The 20,046-nt window shown below is 49.1% G+C and overlaps 1 protein-coding gene across 1 annotated transcript in view; it reads left to right on the top strand.

The window, feature by feature from the left end:
* The window catches only part of LOC102419868 (poly [ADP-ribose] polymerase 8), a 128,102-nt gene that overhangs the window by 2,703 nt on the left and 105,353 nt on the right, over positions 1-20,046 (top strand). Inside the window, 1 exon segment of the mRNA XM_023744176.1 lies at positions 44-403. Within this exon segment, the coding sequence (XP_023599944.1) occupies positions 44-403 (360 nt within the window).

Below are 20,046 nucleotides of genomic sequence, written 5' to 3'. Positions count from 1 at the left end.
TCCTCCCCGGCGCCGCCCTGCGCCCATCTCGCTCCCCGGGGAGGGATCGCATTTGGCTTTCGCAGCCTGGAGATTGGCGAGGGCGCTTCCGGCTGCCCCGACCCGGCGATTCCCAAGTCGCGCTGTTGCCATGGCACCGGCACTTGTTGCGGGGGGTGGGGTGGGGGCTCCCACGGCCCGGGGCATCCCTCCCGCGTCCAGGGGGTCCCCGCGGCTGTCCAGCCTGGCCTCCCGGGGGAAGGGGTGGGGGTCGGGCCTCTGGCTCCAACGCCCGGAACCCCACCCCCGACCCGGGTACACCCCGCCCCCACCCCCCGGGGCAGCGCCTAACAGGACTTTCTCGGTCAGATTTCAGGTACTCGGACTCCACCTTTACCTTCACGTACGTCGGCGGCCCCAAAAGGTATGTAAGCGTCTCCAGTTGCTTCATTTCCTGTTCACATGCCTGCGTTTCCTTTGTTCTCACTGTTCCGTGTCTGGGATTTTTTCTTTCTTTCTTTTTTTGCTCTTGTTGTCCTCTAACCACATGCCAAGTCCGAGGTCCTGGCTCTAAATGGCAAAGGGGAAGTGGACGTGTGATGCCGGCGCTGGAAGCGCAGGCCGCAGCCGGAGCAGCACCCGCCGCCCGGCATGTTCCAGCGGCTCTGGCAGCGGCTGGCTCCCGGGGTGTCTGGGGGTTGATGCAGCCAACCGGGTGCAGCACTGGCATCCTGGGTGGGAAGTGAAGTGGGTCCGAGATCCGGATGGCACGCAGTAGTGGGGTCCCAGGTCATGGTTTTCCTGGCGAGCTGCTTGCTGCTCCAATGTTCCCGTGTTGACGACCGTGGACATCAGCACGCAGTCTGCCAGTTGTCCATACTGTGTGTGTGTGTGTGTGTGTGTGTGTGTGTGTGTGTGTGTGTGTGTCTGGGCTTTGAGGAGTGGTGCTCTGGTTTCCACACTTGGCTGGAGGAAAGCGTTTGGCAGGTGCATGCAGCTGGAGCGTATCATCACTTCTTCCTTGAGGGGGATGGATGGCACATGCATGTAGGAACCCTGAATTGTGCACAGTGCGAAAGCAGGCGAAATCCAACTTTGTATTTCGGAGGTGGAGTTAGCATGAGAGGTAGCCGTGGGGACGTGCCTGGCGGGCCTCACTTGTTAAGTTGGGATTTTCTCCCCGTAGCCCCTGGGGGACACGGTGGCCTCACAGAGCAGCAGCCACCCAGGGAAGCTGTCAGAGATGCCGCCTGGCTCTGAGGACTTGACATTCAGTAGCACCTGATCACGTTCCAAAATGTCTCTTAGCTGTTGGAAACGTCTGAACGCACTCATTGCAGAAGAGGCTTTCTTCTGTACATGGTGTTAGGTTAGGTGGCTCAGGAGGCGGCGTAGGAAATAAAGAGAGTCCAGTTAATCAGAAAAGAAAGAAAGGAAAGGCTTTATTCTGCGTCCACAGACCCCAAAGACAGGGCACGTGGATCTGCACCAACAGGGAGGGGGCCCTTTTTTTATACAGCTGTTCAGTGAGGGCGGGGGAGCATGAGCTGTGGGAGTTCCCGCCGCAGGGGTTGTCACGGTTTCCAGGTGTCGTCATCTGCCTGGTAGCTGACCTGTTAGGAATTCCAGGGCGGGACCGCTATCTGCGTCACCATTGACCTGGTGCACTGGCCTGTTACGGATTCTAGGAAGGGCCCAGTATCTAGGTCACCATCTGCCTGGCGGGGGCATGCATCAGCTCCTGGACCCCCTTTCGACCTCACACATGGAGCTTTTAAAAGCTTGGAATTAATGTGAATCTTGAAGATGCTTGGGATCTGGGCTGCAGTCTACATCTCAAGAAAGCTGTAGTGGAGACAGTGGTCCGGTCTCCCATATGTAGTTTGCCTAAGCCTCAGGATTGTGTTTTGTCTTTTCATTTTATTTTTTTGGTCTCCCCCCTCCCCCATTTTTAAATTGAATTTATTGAGGTGACATTGGTTAATGAAATCACAGATTTCAGGTGTACAGTTCTATAATACAACATCTGCATATTGTATTGTGTGCAGCATCCCAAGTGTTGATTTGATTTACTAGTTGAAAATATATAATATTGGGAGAGAATAAAATCATAGTGCTTCTTAATTTACCATCATCTTTGTAATTGTGAATAAAAAGAATAAATTAGAGAAGATTCAACTAAATTAACACTGCTCCTACACTTACTATCCAGAGATACGTTGGTGTATGACTAATATCTTCCTGGATATTTTTAAAGATATACTTTTATTGATTTCAGAGAGGAAGGGAGAGGGAAAGAGAAACATCAATGATGAGAGAATCATTGACCAGCTGCCTCCAGCATGCCCCCCGCACTGGGGATCTAGCCCAAATCCCGGACTTGTGCCCTTGACCGGAATCGAACCCGGGACCCCTCAGTCTGCAGGCCGACGCTCTCTCCACTGAGCCAAACCGGCTAGGGCTTCCTGGATTGTTTTAACAGTTAAAATACAGGCATACCTCTGAGATATTGTGGGTTTGGCTCCAAATCACCAAAAATAAAGCGAATATCGCAATAAAGCAAATAACATGAATATTTTGGTTTTCCAGTGCAGATAAAAGTTATGTTTACACTCTACTGTAGTCTGTTAAGTGTGCAATTGCATTATGTCTAAAAACACCATGTATCTACCTTAATTAAAAAGCTACTCTATGGATAAAAAATGTTAACCGACTGACATCTGAGCTGTCAGCGAGCCCTGAGGGTCTTCCCTTCAGTCTATGCCTAGTAAGACACAGTGTCTGTGAAGTGCAGTGGCCTGAGGATGTCTGTGTGCCCTGCACTGAAAACACCCCCTGCGAGCAGTCAGCACCTGCTCCAGCGGTCTGTTGGGTAAAGCCCCGGGTAAACTTTTCAACGCACTAGCTTTATTATTATTATTATTATTAATATTTTTTATTGTTGACAGTATTAGCTTTCTTATTTTCAATCAGATGCCTGTTTACTCATCTGTACAATGAGAGGAGATGTACTGTCCACTTGGTCTCTCTAAGACCTGGGAGTAGGTACCGCAGAAAGAGTCTTTATCAGCAAATTACAGAACCGGTGTTCAGGAAACGGGGAGACGGCTGGCTGGGTGAATAATTAACTACTGGAGATACCATCAGTTCTCACTTGTAGGAGCCGGGGCCATGGTTGCTGTGGAAGGAAGAGGTGGTTCCTTTCTGTGTAATCCCACTGAGGGACAGTGTTTGCTTGTGCCCCTGAGCATGTTTCTTAGACTCTCCGAGCCTCGGTTTGCACATCCCAAGGTGAGAATAGGAATACCACGAGCCTTCTGATTAGAGAAAAGGCCATGAACGCGGTCTTCCAGCTGACCTGCAGTCAGAGAAACACGCTTGTGGGCCAAGGTGCCAGGCCTGGTGACCTGATTGCTTGGTCTGCTCATAGCTCGTTCTGCAAAGCAGTCCTGTGTCCCAGGTGGTTCTAGTGGAGTCGCAGGAGCCCCTTTCATGCCAGTCCCTCTAGGGATTTGTGGCTAGGAGCAGAGAAGACCTTCCCGCCACCCCCCGCCCCAGAAAATAAAAGTATAAAAAAAATGTTGTTTTAACTACATTAGAACCTGATACTTACCATGTATTTCTCATTGCGACGCGTCAATGGAGCATTTAAAATTAAAATGACCTTGCTCTCTTTTGGTTTAATGTGCTTATCAACCAAAAATATTCAATTAATAGAGTCATTTTGGGTAAGTTAGACTTACTTCACCATTAAAGGAATTTTATGGAGAGATAGGACACGATTATCTTTAATTATATGTAACCATCATTTCATCTAAAACACTGTGGACGTATTTCAAGAATAATTAACAATTCAAGTTATGTGTAGATAAAACTTAAAATACCATTTCCTTTCGGACACCCTCCCAGCATGAGTCCACTTTGTTCTAAAGGAGAGGGTTGATCTTCCATGATCCCACTCAAAAAAAGTAACATTGAGCATTTTTTTAACATGTGCTTTTTTGCGTGTTTCTTTGGGTTAAGAGAAAATGCCAGGAGGCGACAGTGTCAGCCTGGCTGGTGGCCTGGCGCATTGGCCTTGCGTTTGGAGGGCAGCAGAGGGACACGGGGCCTGCTAATGTTTGTTACTCTGACTGTCAGTGAGGATGTGGGCGGGGGCAGACGGTCAGCTGGAAGACGGAGTTCGTGGCCTTTTCTCTAATCGGAAGGCTCATGGTATTCCTATGCTCATCTCGGGATGTGCAAACCGAGGCTCGGAGAGTTTAAGAAACACGCTCAGATGGACTCCGTTACATGACGGAGCTGCCTCGTACCCCTGCTCTGTCCCGCCCGAGACCCGTGCTCCTTTCTGTACACGCGTGTTCTCAGGCTCTGAGCATGGAGCACTGGAACATCTAAAAATTAGGCCGAGGCCTACTTGAGAGAGGTCGTTTTGGTGTCTTTGATGGAGAAGCAATGAGAAAGGAAGTGTTAAATGTGAGGGACTTGGTTGTTAATGCCGTCTACATATGCCTGAGAACTTGTATCTGCTCGGCAAGACGAATCCACTTTAGCGATGGCCCGTGTAGCCCCTCTGATTCCTGGTCTCCCTTGGGGTAACTCCACAGCCGCCAGGGATCGGGGGCTGCCTCCCGATTTCAGGGCTGTGCCAACACCACAAACCAGGGCCTCAGCGGCACACGATTTGAGAGTTTATTGCAAAAGTTGCTCCTTCCCTGGACTCAGTCCTGCTGGGATTGCCTGCCTCGTTCTTGGTCCCTTGTCATTGGCATGAAGACCACAACGTTAGGGGTTCTAGCCCTTCTTGTCACTGGCGGTCAGGCGTGCAGTAAGCGATGGAGGAAATCAGAGGGATCCAGAGGGCGGTGACAGCTGCTGAGGGGATGGGACATCTCGCTGGGTCTCGGGGCCAGTGCCTCACACAGACAGGAGAGCAAGGGGACCCCGGGGCCCGGCCCCGCCCCTGCGGACGGCCTGATCAGCACGGAGGTTTTGTAAACACACAAACAGTAGTTGTTATTGTAAAAAGATTTAGAAAAACGGGGAAACCAAGATGATGATTTCTCCATCTCCTGTTAATATATTAGGGTTTATTCTTTCAGAATTTTTATCTGTCTGTGTGCATAGGACAGTGGTCGGCAAACCGCGGCTCTCGAGCCACATGCAGCTCTTTGGCCCCTTGAGTGTGGCTCTTCCACAAAACACCACGTGCGGGCGCGCACGTACAGTGCGAAGTTGACTTAAAACTTTGAGTAAAGTTTATTAAGTTAATTTTAGGGAACGTTGTGGAGTGAAAGAAGATGTAGTGTCGAGGATTAAGAAAGGTATGTTGAGATGGTTTGGACATATAGAGAGGATGAACGAAAGGAGATAGACGAAACAAGTACACAAGACGAGTGTGGATGGGAGAGTTGGAAGGGGTCGACCTCGGCGAATGTACCTCAATCAGATTGAGGACGTTTTTAGCAAAGGCCAGCTTAGGAGGACCCTAATTAAGTTAATAACGATGTACCTACCTATATAGCTTAAGTTTAAAAAATTTGGCTCTTAAAAGAAATTTCAGTCGTTGTGCTGTTGATATTTGGCTCTGTTGACTAATAAGTTTGCCGACCACTGGCCTAGGGATTGGATGTGTCCAAAGACTGTGTCATATTCCTTTGAGACCTCGCTGCTTTTCACCCAAGACTATACCCAGGTCTCTTTTTTAGAAAGTACTTACTTCAGGTTTAAATTGGGAGTTTTTCCAGTCCAGGGGTGGGACTCTGCCTAGGAAACCTCATGCTTATATTAGAAATGATCGATCCTTCAGACATTGGCATCGCTACAGAGGTGCCCTCTTTGCTGTGTGAAAAGACAGCCCCGCCGGTGGTCAGGGGGAGCATGGCATCCCGGAAGCGCGCCCCGAGTTTTAGGAGCTTCTGTCCACCAGATGTTTTGGAGCATCGCCCGGGACACAGCAAGTGTCCTGCTCTCCATCCAGTCCTCACATCGTGGATGTGCAAACTGAGGCTGGCCACCTCCTCCTCGCCGGGGCCTTTGCCCGCGCTGCCTGGAACAGCCATCCACACCCTGTGCCCCCTCCCCTCCCCGTCTCAGGCCTAGGCAGCCTGCACTGCCCAGATCTTCCCGGAGCCAAATGCCCCTGGAGGAGCCTCTCCCGCCTCCCGTGCAGGGCTTTCTGAGATGCTGTCACCAGGCCCTGTCAGCACCTGCTCACTGATAGCGGTGGGGGAGCCCCTTGGCGGCGGGGCCTGTCCCGTGCGGTGCAGCACCCCAGCCCCTCCCTCCGAGCACAGTGTCCCCTCTCAGTGACCAGATGCTGAACGAGTCCCCGGTGACTGCTAGGAGGGCTTCTGGCAGGTGAGAGGCAGCTGCCTAAACACGCCCCGGGGGGGTGGGGTGGGGGCTGGTAACGGGCCTCAGAGTGACAGATTGCCCAGCGCCACCAGCCCTGTTGTCTGGGCCATAGGCCCTTGTCTGGGTGACAGGGAGTGACGGGGACTGGGGCACAGTGGAGAGTGTGGACTCTGTAAAGTATTTACTTCAGGGTTAAAAAATGGTTGGGGTCCAGCCCCAGCAGGTCCAGGGGTTCCCAAAGGTGTGGACGGAGTCGGCAAAGAAGGAATGACACGGAGACAGTGTTCAGTTGATCAGCATGGTTGGGTTCTCTCTTTATTGTTCTATTACATCTATATTTATACTATTTGATCCCATAAGCATGCCTCCATAATTACATCATGGTATGTTTCAGGAAACCTTCTACAGTTCCTAGTTTCATTTCCATAATCCTGTCTCTATCTAGTTCTGTTGATTTTAATCTTGTCTAGGTTAATCTCTGTGTTCCATTATAAGGGCAATTCCAAGGTCACTATTCTGTTGCTCTACTGATAGGCTACAAGGGAGTGACTGAAGGAGTTTATCCTACCCAGTAAAGGTTATGTCCTCCCAGCCTCGCTGTTTGCCTTCCCTGGGACTGCCCTGTGTCGGTGGGTCTCCAGGGGTATAGGCTTTGGTGCTTTCCCTGGTGGGCAGACCCCTGGGGATGTGGGCCCAACAAGTCCCAAATTTATTGCCAATAGTCTTAGTCCAAGTTCTTCGTAAGTAGTACATGGTATTTCTATAACACTAGGGGGATTTACTGATTTATTCTCTTCCTTAGTCCTGTTAACCCCTAACCTGGGGAAACAACCTTTCTTGGGGAGGTGGTCCTGGTTAAAACACATAGCGCTTAAGAGGGGGAGCAAACATATGTCATATATGCCAGGTCCCTTGAAACATAAGCTGTGCAGATGTTTCTTCCCTGCAGCGACTGCGTCAAGCAGCAAGGGTGGATCGGCTTCCAGCAAAAAATCAGCGCACTGGTGATCAAGCAGAGTTTTGGGGGGAGGGCTAATCCACCAGGGCTCCCCACCATGTCATTTCTTGCCCCTGGGATGCCGTGGAGGGAACTTCGTTGGTTGCCAAGTGCATTTGTTCCCTTTGGACTTTCTTAGGAGAAATCCGGTCGTCGGTTTCCACTGTGAAAGGGGCGCATGCTCATTCTGGGAATCTGGAAAGAGGCAGTTACCTGGAGCCATCCAGTACCCTTGCAGTTTCGGAATGAAAAGAACGATCATTTAGGAATTAAAAAGTAGCCTGTTCCTCTTGACAACCGGGACCTGCTCATTGTAATTTTGTCATATTAATTATTATCCAAAATAATGACTTTACAACAAAGCGCGTTCGTTGGAGGCCTGGGACCTGCCCGGGCAGCTGGGTGGCCGTGGGCAGCTGGCGGCAGCTGGACGAGCGAGTCGGGCTCGCACCCCTTTCTCAAGCACGGCTGCTCTGCCTCTTTCCTGTTCTGTATAAAACTTTTTTTTTTGGAAAAAGGTTTCACTGTTAAAGGAGTTTTAAAACCACTGGCCAAAAATAACCACCACATTTAGCACAAGTATAGCTTTATGGAGGCTTCTGTGTTCTTTAAAATATATTTTTATTAATTCCAGAGAGGAAGGGAGAGGGAGAGAGAGAAACAGCAGTGATGAGAGGGGATCATTGACGGGCTGCCTCCTGCATGGCCCTGGAGCAGTGGTTCTCAACCTTCTGGCCCTTTAATACAGTTCCTCATGTTGTGGTGACCCCCAACCATAAAATTATTTTCGTTGCTATTTCATAACTGTAACGTTGCTACTGTTATGAATCGTCATGTAAATATCTGATATGCAGGATGGTCTTAGGCGACCCCTGTGAAAGGGTCGTTCGGCCGCCAAAGGGGTCGCGACCCACAGGTTGAGAACCGCTGCCCTGGAGGCTTCTATATTAACAGCACATTTAAACTCCATTTATTTCACGGATTAAGAGACGACGACCAGCCGTGTTTATTGGGCAGACTCGCTGCTGTCCTTTTTGCCTACTTGACATCCTGTGTTTGCAAAAAGCTCGAGTAGGTATTTTGTCAGCCGTTGTACATTTCATAGCGACGGGTACGAGGCCTGGGTGGTTGAAATAACTAGCTGTTACTAAGAGGAGTAGTTGCAGTGTAAGTTTAAGGGGCATGGGCTGAACTGGAGTAGCTGGGAATGTTGGGGATGGGAGGGACCGACGGACGCCAGGGCAGGACTGGAAACCTGCCGGTTGTCAGGCACGTGCCCGAGCCCCGGGCTGGCATCGATAGTCAGAAAACGATGTTCATCGGCTGGGCAACCTCGTGCAAATATTGGGCCCATCTGCTTCAGTTCCCCGTCATTTCTCTCTGCAGCGTTAAGAAACACAGAGACATGTCCTCAGCCCTACCCATATTTTGTGATTCTCTGCACAGCTTTGCTTTGGGATAGACTGTGGCGGAGATACATCTTGCTTTACGGGCGCTGCCACGGACTCGGATGACATTTCAGTCAAGTCGTTGCCATCTCATCTTTCTCTTATTTATCCTGTCCGTTTCTGAAAGCCCATCTTCCACGCACCCCAGGAAAGACTTAAGAAGCAAGGCTTTTGTCGATAATGCTTGTCACTCTGTTTTATTGTGACATAATTTAGGATTTCTGTTCAGTCGTCTCACTGCAATGCCAGGCAGTTGGGGCTGCCGCATTACAACAACCCATCATCTTCTCGTTAAAAGCAGCTTCTCCCCCCTGCCTTTCCCTGGTTAGAGTCGCGTCACCTGAGCCAGGTACGGGGATCCCAGTCTCGGGTTTCGGTCCCAGCTCTTGCACCTCTTTCAGAGCCCCGCCGGCTGCTGTTGAAATCATCCCTGGCATCTGCGTCCCTCCCCATGTCGCCGCTCGACGGAGGTCAATCACTTTATAACTCGGCGTCTTTCCGTTCTTGATGAACAGCTTCTCTCCCATCAGTGTATTTGTGCCCGAACTCTTTAAGCACGGATTTAATCATAGCATTTATCGGCTCAGAAACCTTCAAGAGCAGCCATGGTTTTCTCCATGTCACACTTAAACCCTATCCTTGGCTTTCGGGAGCCACCTTCCCACCCCGCGTTGACATATATTTTTCAAGCTTCCAAACACCAGCTTACGACTCTTTGCTCATTGACCTCCTCCTCTCTGCGCTCAACAATCGTTTGTGTAATTTAGTGCCGTAAGCACACACAGCTGTTCAAGGTTCATTGATTGGTAACATTTATGTCAGCTAATACACTTGGTTTTGAATATCAAGATCACGGGTTTATTATCACAAAGACCAGTTCACTTAAACTTGCCTTTGATGGAGAGTGGCGTCTCTGGAAAATATATGACGGGTTTATGCTCCAGGAGTGGGCAGAGTGAGAGGATGAATAGAGCAAGGTGAGGATGCGAAGGCAGTGACACCTGAGGAGGGGGCGGGGGGAGGGTAGGGTGAGCGTATAAATAGGTTCTACCCAGTCCGTTATAGAACAACAATAAATCTGGAGGATAGTTTATTTGCATATCAGTGACATCCTAGTTTGTGGCCGACACCTCGGTGTATTTAATGGAGGGTGACGAATCAGTCAGTGTTAAATTTAAGAGGGGCCTCGCTTCAACCTTTGTGCGGTCAGATCAATTTTCCCTGGACAGAAATTAGTGGCAGAAAGGAGTTCGCTCGCTGCTGACCGACTGCCCCCAGGGCGGGTTCTGTCTGCCATTGGGAAATGTCAGTCCCCTCTCCGCGTGGCCTGCCAGAGGCGCAGGGTCTCAGCCACCCCGGAAGCGCTGTAGTTATCTGGATTCAAAAACAAGTATAGATTGTTATCCAAGAATCACTTGGAGCAGGTTTTAGTATCTGAAGTATAGAACCGAGCCAGAGACCAATACAGCTGCTATCCATTTGTCAGGCGTCCACAGCCAAGAAGAAGAAAAGTTCAGACACAACTGGAAAACAAGAGACAAAGATACGATTACCGACAGAGCCGTGTAAAAGAGAGAATAAGGCCCGGCCGGCGTGGCTCAGTGGTTGAGCGTGGACATAGGAACCAGGAGGTCACAGTTTGATTCCCGGGCAGGGCACATGCCTGGGTTGCAGGCCCGATCCCCAGTGTGGGGTGTGCAGGGGCCAGCGGATCGACGATTCTCTTTCATCACTGATGTTTCTCTCTCTCCCTCTTTCTTCCTCTCTGAAGTCAATAAAAACATTAAAAAAATAAAGGAGAGGATGCCTAAAATACAGTGAATGTTTCTTAGTATTCTTAGGAATATTTTTCCTGCATTATGTGATAGCATTTCCCAAACGGTTTCATTAGATGGTGGGTACATGACCCACTATGTCCAGGGAAGTCTTAGTTACACAGTGATCAGGGCTGGCTTTTCGAGCCGTTTCTGTGTCAGCGTGGATTACGAATATCCGAGAGGTGAGCGGAGGACTCGGGGTTTTCACTTACTTGATTTCAGGTCTGGAACATCTCGAGCGAGTTGTTTTGTGGAAAACGCTTTGGCAAACTCCAAGTCTTACTCATTGAAAATAGTTTCTGAGTCAACAGTCCACTATAATAGAAATGGAAATTGCCGACTCACATTGAGGCCTGAAGAATTTATTTTCAGTAATTTGTATAGAACTTGCTTTGTAGCAAGAAAAGCTTCAGTCAAAGGCATTTGGCGTCTCGTGCCACTGACTTCTCCCCATGAGCGTGCATTTCCCTGGGCCTGCCTCTCTCTCTCTCTCTCTCTCTCTCTCTCTCTCTCTCTCATCGTGTTGTGTCCAGTTATGACAAGGGCTCTCAGCCATGCTTACTCATCAAAGCCCCGAAGTTAGCAGGTTCCCCTGGCACAGGATTCACAGTCGGCCTCACAGAGGAGTGTAATCGACAGATCATGATTCTGTGTGATCATTATGTCCTCGAAAAGTCTGTCCCTTGGGCCCAAGGGAGCTGTGATGGGAGATGCTCTTGGAGAAGTTCATGGTGAGGGAAATCTGGGCTTTCTCTAAATGTTTTGTTTCTTTGATAAAGTACATTTAGAAAATCAATGAGGGTATGCATTTTGTAAAATCATTCTCCTCCCAGTGACCAAATGAGAAATTTACTGGAGTTTTTTTATTTATTTTTAAAATCCTTACCTGAGGATATTTTTCCCATGGATCTTTAGAGAAAGTGGAAGTGAGGGAGGGAGTGAAGGAGAGCGAGAGAAACATCAATGTGAGAGAGACACATGGATTGATTGCCTCCCACATGTGCCTCGGCCGGGCCAGGGATCAAACCTGCAACTGAGGTACCTTGGTAACCCATATTATGGTTTTAAAATGTAGCTAATTACATAGAAGAAAATTGCAATCTTAAGTAAGAAATCTAGTAGTTTTATTCAAATATAGTTACTAAAAAGTAACTATTTTATATTTCAAGAAATACTAAGAACTATTATAAAAAGTCTATGCCTATTACAGAAACATGAAGTTTAATGTCATTGCACTTTTCAAATAAAACCAATAGGAGTTGGTACCCTCAGATATTTCTATGGCTGACTACTGAGCTTAAACATAAACATATTGGAGAAATTTCTCTCTTGCTCACATATTTACATGCATAAACCTGCAAAATTGAAATGACTAAATTTTAAGTCCCCCCCCCGAAACATATAAAGATTACATTTTAAACGATATATGCAGACATTAAGAAACTAACGTTTTCTTTCTCTCTAACATACACATACATACATACACACACATACACACATGCCCATAACTACTGTCCTCAAAGATGGGAAGCATTGAGGATTGAGTTACCCTGGAAAAAATTTTTAAGGTGAAGAGGAGTCCATAGGCAAGGGACAGTCTATAATTTTAAAAACTTCTGATACCACGGTACAGCTTTTAGAACCACCACAGAGATACATAAAATTCTTAATGCACAGAAGTTGGGCTGTCTTTACAGATGAATTATAGTCTAAATATTTTCCAGGACTTATGAAATTGCATTTTATATTTTCCAAAGGGCATATTGCAAATGTGTATTAAGTAATAAGATTATTTTTAAAAATTATTCACCACCTATAACATTGCTGCATGGTACAGCAGAGTGGACGGATGGATTTGGATTCCTTTTAACCAGCCAGTCACATGGGTCAAATAGTTTACCCTCCCGGGTCTTGATTTTATCATCTGTGAAATGGCAGCAAGGATACCGCAGGGTTTGCGGGACTGAATTAGATCATCTGCTTGGAAGGGGTCCTGGAGACCACTCGAGGCTCGATGGTTTCTAGAAGGAACCACAGGACCCGGAGAACGCTTAGTCTCCGTGGTGTTTTATGATGACAGAAGAACATGATGAAAATCAGCGAAAGGCCAGGACTCATCGGGCGGAGTCCAGGAGAAGGGGCCCACGCTTCCGGGTGTCCTGTCAGTAGCATCGCACGGATGCGCGTACTTGCCCAGCAGGGACGTGTGACAACACGCAAAGTCGCCAACCAGGGGAGCTCCCGTGAGCCTTACTGTCCAGGGCCCTATTAGGGGACAGTCAGAGGCATGCGCTGCCCCTTTGAGAGGGAACGTGGCTGCCCAGGCTCCGGCCTTGCAGAACCAAAACAGATGTTCACCCTACATCACACTGCTGGCATTAACTTCTCAGCCAACCGGTGCCGCCCGGCCCAGGACCGCGGGCACACAAATCTCTCAGGCGGCACATGCTCAGGGCTCGGAGCTCGTTTCCCAGGAACTGGCGGAGGGCCGGGCCTGCAGACGGGCCTTTCTGGGGAATGAATGTGCAGGGTGTGAGCGGCCGAGGCCCGAGCTAGCCCTCCTGCACCCGCCGGCCGTGTCCGGGCTCGGTGTCAGTGTCCACGGCCCGGCCTGAGTCTGACTCCTGGGGTCTGGGCCCCGTGAGCAGGCAGAAGGAGAAGAGAAAAACAGCCTCTTTCATTTGCATAGAACAACTGCTCTGATGGATTTGGAAACGCAGATTTTTCTCAATTTGAAAAGATGCACTATCATTGAGTAACAGCTTCTCGCAAAAACTATATTAAATGCACACACAAGTGGAAATAAGGAAAAGCGACGGCATTCACACGGCGCATGCTGTCCTGTGTTTTCAGTGTCACAAAGCCCAGGTGGAAACCTTGTCTGCGTTGAGCCCAGAGCTTCTCCGGACTCGCGCTGGGCCGCGCTCGGGGCCCAGCTTCCGCCCGTGACGCTGACGCTCCTCCCCAGGGCCTGGGTCCCCTCTTCCCCTGTGACTGTGGATGCAGTTAGGGTTCTTTTTTCTTTTTAAGTTTGAGAAATGATAGGTTTCGGGCTATATTTCTTATTTGCTTACCCTTGTATTTTTTCTCTTATTAAAAAAATTTTTCCCCCCTGATTGATTTTAGAGAGAGGAAAGGAGAAGGAGAGAGAAAAATCGATGTGAGAGAGAAACATCACCGGAAACCCTCCCCCCGCCCCGGGAATCGAACCGGTGACCTTTTGGTGCCCGGGACGTGTGACAACACGCATGTGCTGCCCCTTTGAGAGGGAACGTGGCTGCTCAGGCTCTGGCCTTGCAGAACCAAAACAGATGTTCACCCTACATCACACTACATCAGTCCGACTGAGCCACACTGGCCAGGGCTCTTTCTTTTTCCCTGAAATTGAATTGTGTGATGGTGAAGACGCAGTATCTCTGGATTCAGCTCCAACGTGTTTCGGGGCCACTACGAGGGCCCATTGCCCGGCAGGCCCCTCCCATCATCAGCCCCCCCAGCCGAGAGGCCTTCACGCCTGCGGATGCCTCTGGCAGTTCCCCAGCTGTTCTCACATCGTCTGACACAGCACCCCTCTCCGTCGGAGGAAAAATCTTTTATTTCAGGGCTTCTCCTAGCTTTACCCAGCAGGCAGGGGGGACACTCAGATGCGTGACCTATTCTTTGGAGGCTCCGTCCTCACTTCTGCCGACACCGGCCGATGAATGTCACAGCGCCCTCCTGCGAGTGGTTCGGAGGTTTACCCTCATGGACAGTAGTCAGGGGACACCTTCCAAGACCCCATGGCTGGCCGCGCCCGGACACGCCGCGGTGTTCCTGTGCCTGCGTTCTCAAGGGGCAACAGCAAGCCGGCACCGACTTCCTTCTCCTCCACAACTTCACGGAGAGAAGATTGTTCTCACCGTAGACCTTAGCAGCCTCGGCAGCCAATTTCCTTTCTTTCCTTATTAAGTCGAGAACTTAATCACCTTTTCACGTAAGGCAGCACTTTATGGGTCCTGGGTGGCGGATCTGAATTGCCAAGAGCACTCCCCGGGAGCCCTGGGGCCGTTGTTAAGTAAAATGAGAGTCACATGAGCGCAGACGCCGAGGTACCCGGACAGCTGATCTGATAAGGGACTTGGCTCCTGGTGACGGATGGGTGGGGAGTGAGTGCGGGAGGGGGGGGGGAGGCGGCGGGCGGAGGTGGCTTGGGTCCCTGGCTGGACGGAGAGGCCAGCGCGCGCGATCTCATCACGCTGCTCTGAGCAGCGTGCAGTGGAGAGCTGATGGACTGTTGATTTCTAGGATTTTCCGTTTAATATTTCGGACCACGATTGACCACTGGTAACTAAAACTATGGATGAAAGGGGACCACTGTATATTTTAGGGACATGAGTAAAAACACATGAGTTTTATTACTAAGAAAATTCAAGAACTGAACCAAGTTTCCTGCACAACTCGGTGGGCGAGTCGCTGACAGGAGCCCTGGGACAGACAGATCACCTCGAAGTCCTGCTGTCGGGGCGCCCTCACAGTGAGCCCGGGCCTTGTGTGTGCTGGCCGGTTTCTCAGTTACGCTCATCATGTCCAGGCCATGGCGAAGCCTTTGGGAGGAGAGGTGTCTGGGACAATGTGCGCACACGGAGAGCCTGGGTCGCCGCAGCGCTCACATTTTTAATTAAAGTGTCTGCTTGATCATTTAAATAAATTTTAAGCGGCATAATACAGGGAATGCTTTTCAGATTCTGTGGGAAAGGACACTTGTCACTAAGCTTGCCTCTTCGGTGGCCTTCCTTTCCTTAGCCTGGGTCGGCGCCCAGTGTCAGCATTTTCCCAGCTTCCTCCGCCTTCCACCTCTCACCCTCCTCCTCCTCAAGCCCCCTCCTCGGTGTGGGACCCGGCAGAGCTGAGTGAGCAGAGGTCATCCATAAACTGTGTTCCCCCTGCTCCTCCACTCACTGTGTGTGTCGGCCTCTGAGTGAGTCTGTCTGTTTACAGTGTATATCTCATGTGCACACGTCTGCATGTTTGATAGGCAGCTGTCACCACAGTTGACTTGGGGGAAATGGATGATTTAGAGGAGATACCAGTCACACTCAGCAGAGGAAAACATCGCTGGCTCAGGAAGGGGCTTTTCCTGCTCCCTGCCTTTCATATGCCGGTCACTCGGGCTTCCCCCTTCTAAGGATTAGTCTCCAAGCCATGCTGGGAGCCTGTGGTCAGAGGACAGAATTACCCAAACAGATTTAACAAAAAAGTAAAATCGTGATGTATCCGGCACAGGACTTGGGCATGCCTGGCTTTCATAGAAGCCAGGAGTTGCCATCCGAACAAGCAAGCAAGCATTATTTTTGGTGCATTCGAAATTTTGCAAATGGTTAAAATTTTATAAAATGCTGAATTTCATCATTTTTCATGAATTCAAGAGATAGGCCTTATTTTACTTGCTTAATTTACATAGATAACTTACCTAATAATAAGGCATAAGGGAATTTGAGTTGCAACTAAAAAGAATGTTACCATAGATATAAGAATCATCAATACATTTGATCCTATTAGAAAATATTACTTTAAAAAATTTTAAATAATAATTTGAGTATCTTGCTTTATTTTTAAAAAATTGTGCCAGTAAAATACTGTTGAACAACTGGGATTTGTTTCTCCAATATCTGTAGGGGGTTCTGGTCTTAAAATGGAGTTTGGCTTTGAATCCAGGCCCTTTAATCTTGGGGTGTGTGGGGTCCCTGGGTCTTCCTGGGAGTGGGAAGTCACTGGTGAGCGCCTTCTAGGTCCCGTTTCCTTACGGTGAGAGCGATGCGCATTGGGGAGCTGGGAGGGGAGGTGCGGGCACTCCCCGAGGCAGATCGGCCGACTCTTTATTCGCCCAGCCCCACGTGGTGTGTCAGAGCGCCCCTGCAATTCAGTTGCAGTTTCCAGGAACTGTGAGCAGTTGATCCAAAGTAAAGTCCTTGCTCTGAGGTGGCAGAGGAGAGTCAGGAACCGGAGCAGAGCTTCTTTCAATCTGGCGTCCTCTGAGCGGCTGCATGGAGGACGGAGTAGAGAGCGGCCTGCTCAGTGTGATCCCTCGGGGGGACTAGTCCAGTGCTAGCTGGGACCGTGGCAGACCCTCCTAACCCTGAGCCCCACTTTCTGTCTCTCCCCACACCCGTTCTTTTCCAGTTGGATGTCACCGGAGGCCAAATAACCACGCGTGTTGGGATCCCGTTTAACGTGGTGCAGACTTTGTTCTGGGTCCTGAGGGACCCTGAGGACATGGCCTGGTGGCATTTTTGATGTTTTTTTTTTTAAATCCTCAATTCTATTGATTTTTAGAGAGAGTGGAAGGGAGGGGGAGAGAAACATCAACGTGAGAGAGACATAGTCATTGGTTGTCTCCTGCACGCACCCCAACCGCGGCCAGGGATCGAGCCTGCAGCCGAGGTCCGTGCCCTTGACCGGAATCGAACCCGAGACCCTTCAGTCTAAGGGCTGACGCTCTAACCACTGGGAAAAACTGGCCAGGGCGATGTTTTCTATGGTTTAAACCTATTTTGTGTGCTTTGCTTCCTTCTGTGCTTGGTTTTATGGTTGTTATTCTATATCCTCTGGCTGGGAGCTTTGGCTGCAGCAGTGTGAGTGTGGCATGTGGCACCATTAGTCACGCTGGCAGATGGCAGTGTGTGGATGGTTGGCCTTTGCTGTTTGATCAAGGCGATGCCATTAGAAACTTGTTTTCCCCGCGATCAGTACATTTTCTTGTCCAAGATCTGAGCTGAGCATAACTCAGAGTATCAATGGAGGGAGGAAGGTGGCTGCCCTCTGAAGCCACTTCCTTTGCGTGTGCATCGCTCACTGGATTTGAATATGAACAGAAAGGCTTTCTACCGAGAACATGAAAGTAACATTTTGCTTTGCTAAATTTTAATGAAGTCATCTGGTTTATTTATAGACACTTAACACGTTCAGTTCTTGTGTTACATTCATTCTTCCTCCTGGAGAGGAAGTACGGGATGCTATTTAGTGTGGTCCCTACCTTGTTAGTGTTGGGCATTTTAAATATCAGATGATTTAAGTTAAAAACAGTGGCCAGTGGCCCAGAGCAAGGAGATAACCTGTGCTCGCTTGTGTCTCTCTCATCTTTCCCGTATAAAGTGAAGCCTGGAGGCCTTCTACTATTTTACATTTTCAGAATCAGGTCACCCAAATGTTGTGTCCGACTTCCAATTCATAAAGAGTATCCTCCTGAGGCGTGGAGCCGGGTGGAGCTGCATAATTGCTTAGCTGTGCATCCGCAGAGCTGAACATGGGGCCGTGATGCTATTTTCAAGTGTTAGCCACCTGCTCTCCCGTGATCTCTCAGACACCGTGTGATCACTTCCTTCCTCCTTCCTGGGGGGGGTGGTCCCATGCGTGTGCTGGGGGCAGGCAAGGTGGAGGGCTTCATCCGGACAAGACGTGGAGGGAGAGGGACTGGAAAGGAATTTAAAGAGCAGTCGGATGGTCCAGAGCACAACTTAGCAGCCAAACTCAATCCCAGGGACAGACCCTGGCGAGGTGGAGGAGGGGTCCCGGGTGAAGGCGTGGGGGGCTCACAGGGGACGCGATCTGAATGCCTTGGTCCTCGCTGCAGTGTTTGCACCCCATTTACTTGCGGAAAATGTTTGGTCCCTCCCACTGAGTCCATCAATTTTCAGATGTGATGCAAACACATTTCCCCTTTGGCTATCTTACAAGGGCGTTGAGGATTAATTAAATTTAAAAGCAAGCAGGGCACTGAATTCCCAGGAGATGGAGGATCTGTTTTATCATTTTTTTTGGTCATTCATTTCTTACTCATTCATTTCACAAATATTTGTTGGATACCAATTAGAATGAAGACACTATACCGGGTGTCCTTATTGGGAATACAGAGAGGAACGATGAGGGTGACTCGTGGCCTCATTATGTTATTTGCTCAAATCTTATTTTTAAATTTTCCGTTATAATATGAGTTACCGTGCAGGCAGGTAACATTGCTAATCGCAGCGGGAGTTGATCTTTGGCTAACATCACTGATATGCATTTTTACTTGGTAAATTCGTCTTTCCTTTCTAAATTTAAAAGGACTCTCTACCTTCAACTGTAAGAGGGACGCAACATAACTTTGTTTTCCTATATTATAGTCACTGCTACATGCACTGTTATTCTTACTAGCAAACCCCACAAATTGTAATAGCAACCGAGATAAACTCCCTACACATTACTTTTTCCATTAAAATGCCGTCTCTTAGATGGTACATTGAGAGTCATTCTAACCTTACACTGTTATCTGTGAAGTACTACCAAAGAGAAATTTTAAAAAAGGAGGCCTCTAATAGTTATATCCCTTAATTAGCATTAAGAAAGCATACATTACTCCACAGTTTGAATTAGAACATATTAATTATCAAAGACATAAACTTAGATATTTCCCATAAGCATGTAAAGGCTATTTTAGCAGAAACATGCACACCGCTTTCCAAAGAGGCTGGTGGGCTGGTTGGTTCTCGAAGTTCACTGGGCAACGCGTGCACGGCCTTGACCGGCGGCCTGACAGCGCTCATCTTCCATTTCAGTCTGAGCAGGTAAACGCAGATAAATTCACAGCGTGTGCCTGAGTCTGCCCTTTGGGTTGGGAAAGAAATAACATCTTCACTCCCTAAATTAGTACAGAAAGGAGAGTTCCTCTCCTGGCTTATTTCTCAACGTGGGTTTGTGTGTTTTTGTTTTTTTTGGAAAAGGCAAATAATCTGAATCAGCAGTCTTCGTCACTGCCAAATACGAAAGAGATGTGGATGTCTTGGGCGGGTGTAGGAAATAAGAGTTACCATAGGCAGGTAGTCTTGGTTAAAAATCCAGAAAGACATACGTGTGTTGAACTAACATGGGAAGTGTGGGCTGAGAGAATGCTGGATTGAGAATAACCAGAAGGGAAAACTAAAGTTTCATATGTATTTATATATTCCAGTTCTTTCCAACTTCCGTAATAGCATGAAAATAAGATGCCCGAGTGTGGGCTTGAGAGAGCAGCAGCTTCGGCCGCTGCTGGGGCCTGGGGGCCCAGGAGAGCCTCGGGCAGCACTCGAGGCGACCTGATGGTCTGTGAGCGGTGTCGGGAGTGCCTGCCAGGGCCCCCTCGACTGTCTCGTTTAGAGCAGGGACTTTTAAAGGTGCTTTCACCAGTGGGGCTCCTTTGGAAGCCGGAGCTTGGTGTCCCCCGTGGTGTGTATTTCTCTTCCTGCCTCCTGTTCCCTCCCCAGAAGCGGGGGTGGGAGGAGGTCTTGGCAGGTGGTGTGCCTGCCGGGCAACCAGGGGGCCCGTGTTTCCGCTGCATTTCCATCCGGTGAAGGTCGAGTCGGGTAACATCTCTGTTGCGTCTGTGGTCCCACTTCTGACAGTTGCTCGGGACTAGTTTTATCCTTTTTCAGAGAAGCAGGTTTCCTGATGCTCC

The sequence above is a fragment of the Myotis lucifugus genome, unplaced genomic scaffold (assembly GCF_000147115.1).
Source record: "Myotis lucifugus unplaced genomic scaffold, Myoluc2.0 scaffold_434, whole genome shotgun sequence".
In the NCBI taxonomy this organism is placed as follows: domain Eukaryota; kingdom Metazoa; phylum Chordata; class Mammalia; order Chiroptera; family Vespertilionidae; genus Myotis; species Myotis lucifugus.
The sequence above is the reverse complement of the archived record's forward strand: the minus strand, read 5'-3'. Positions and strand labels throughout refer to the sequence as shown.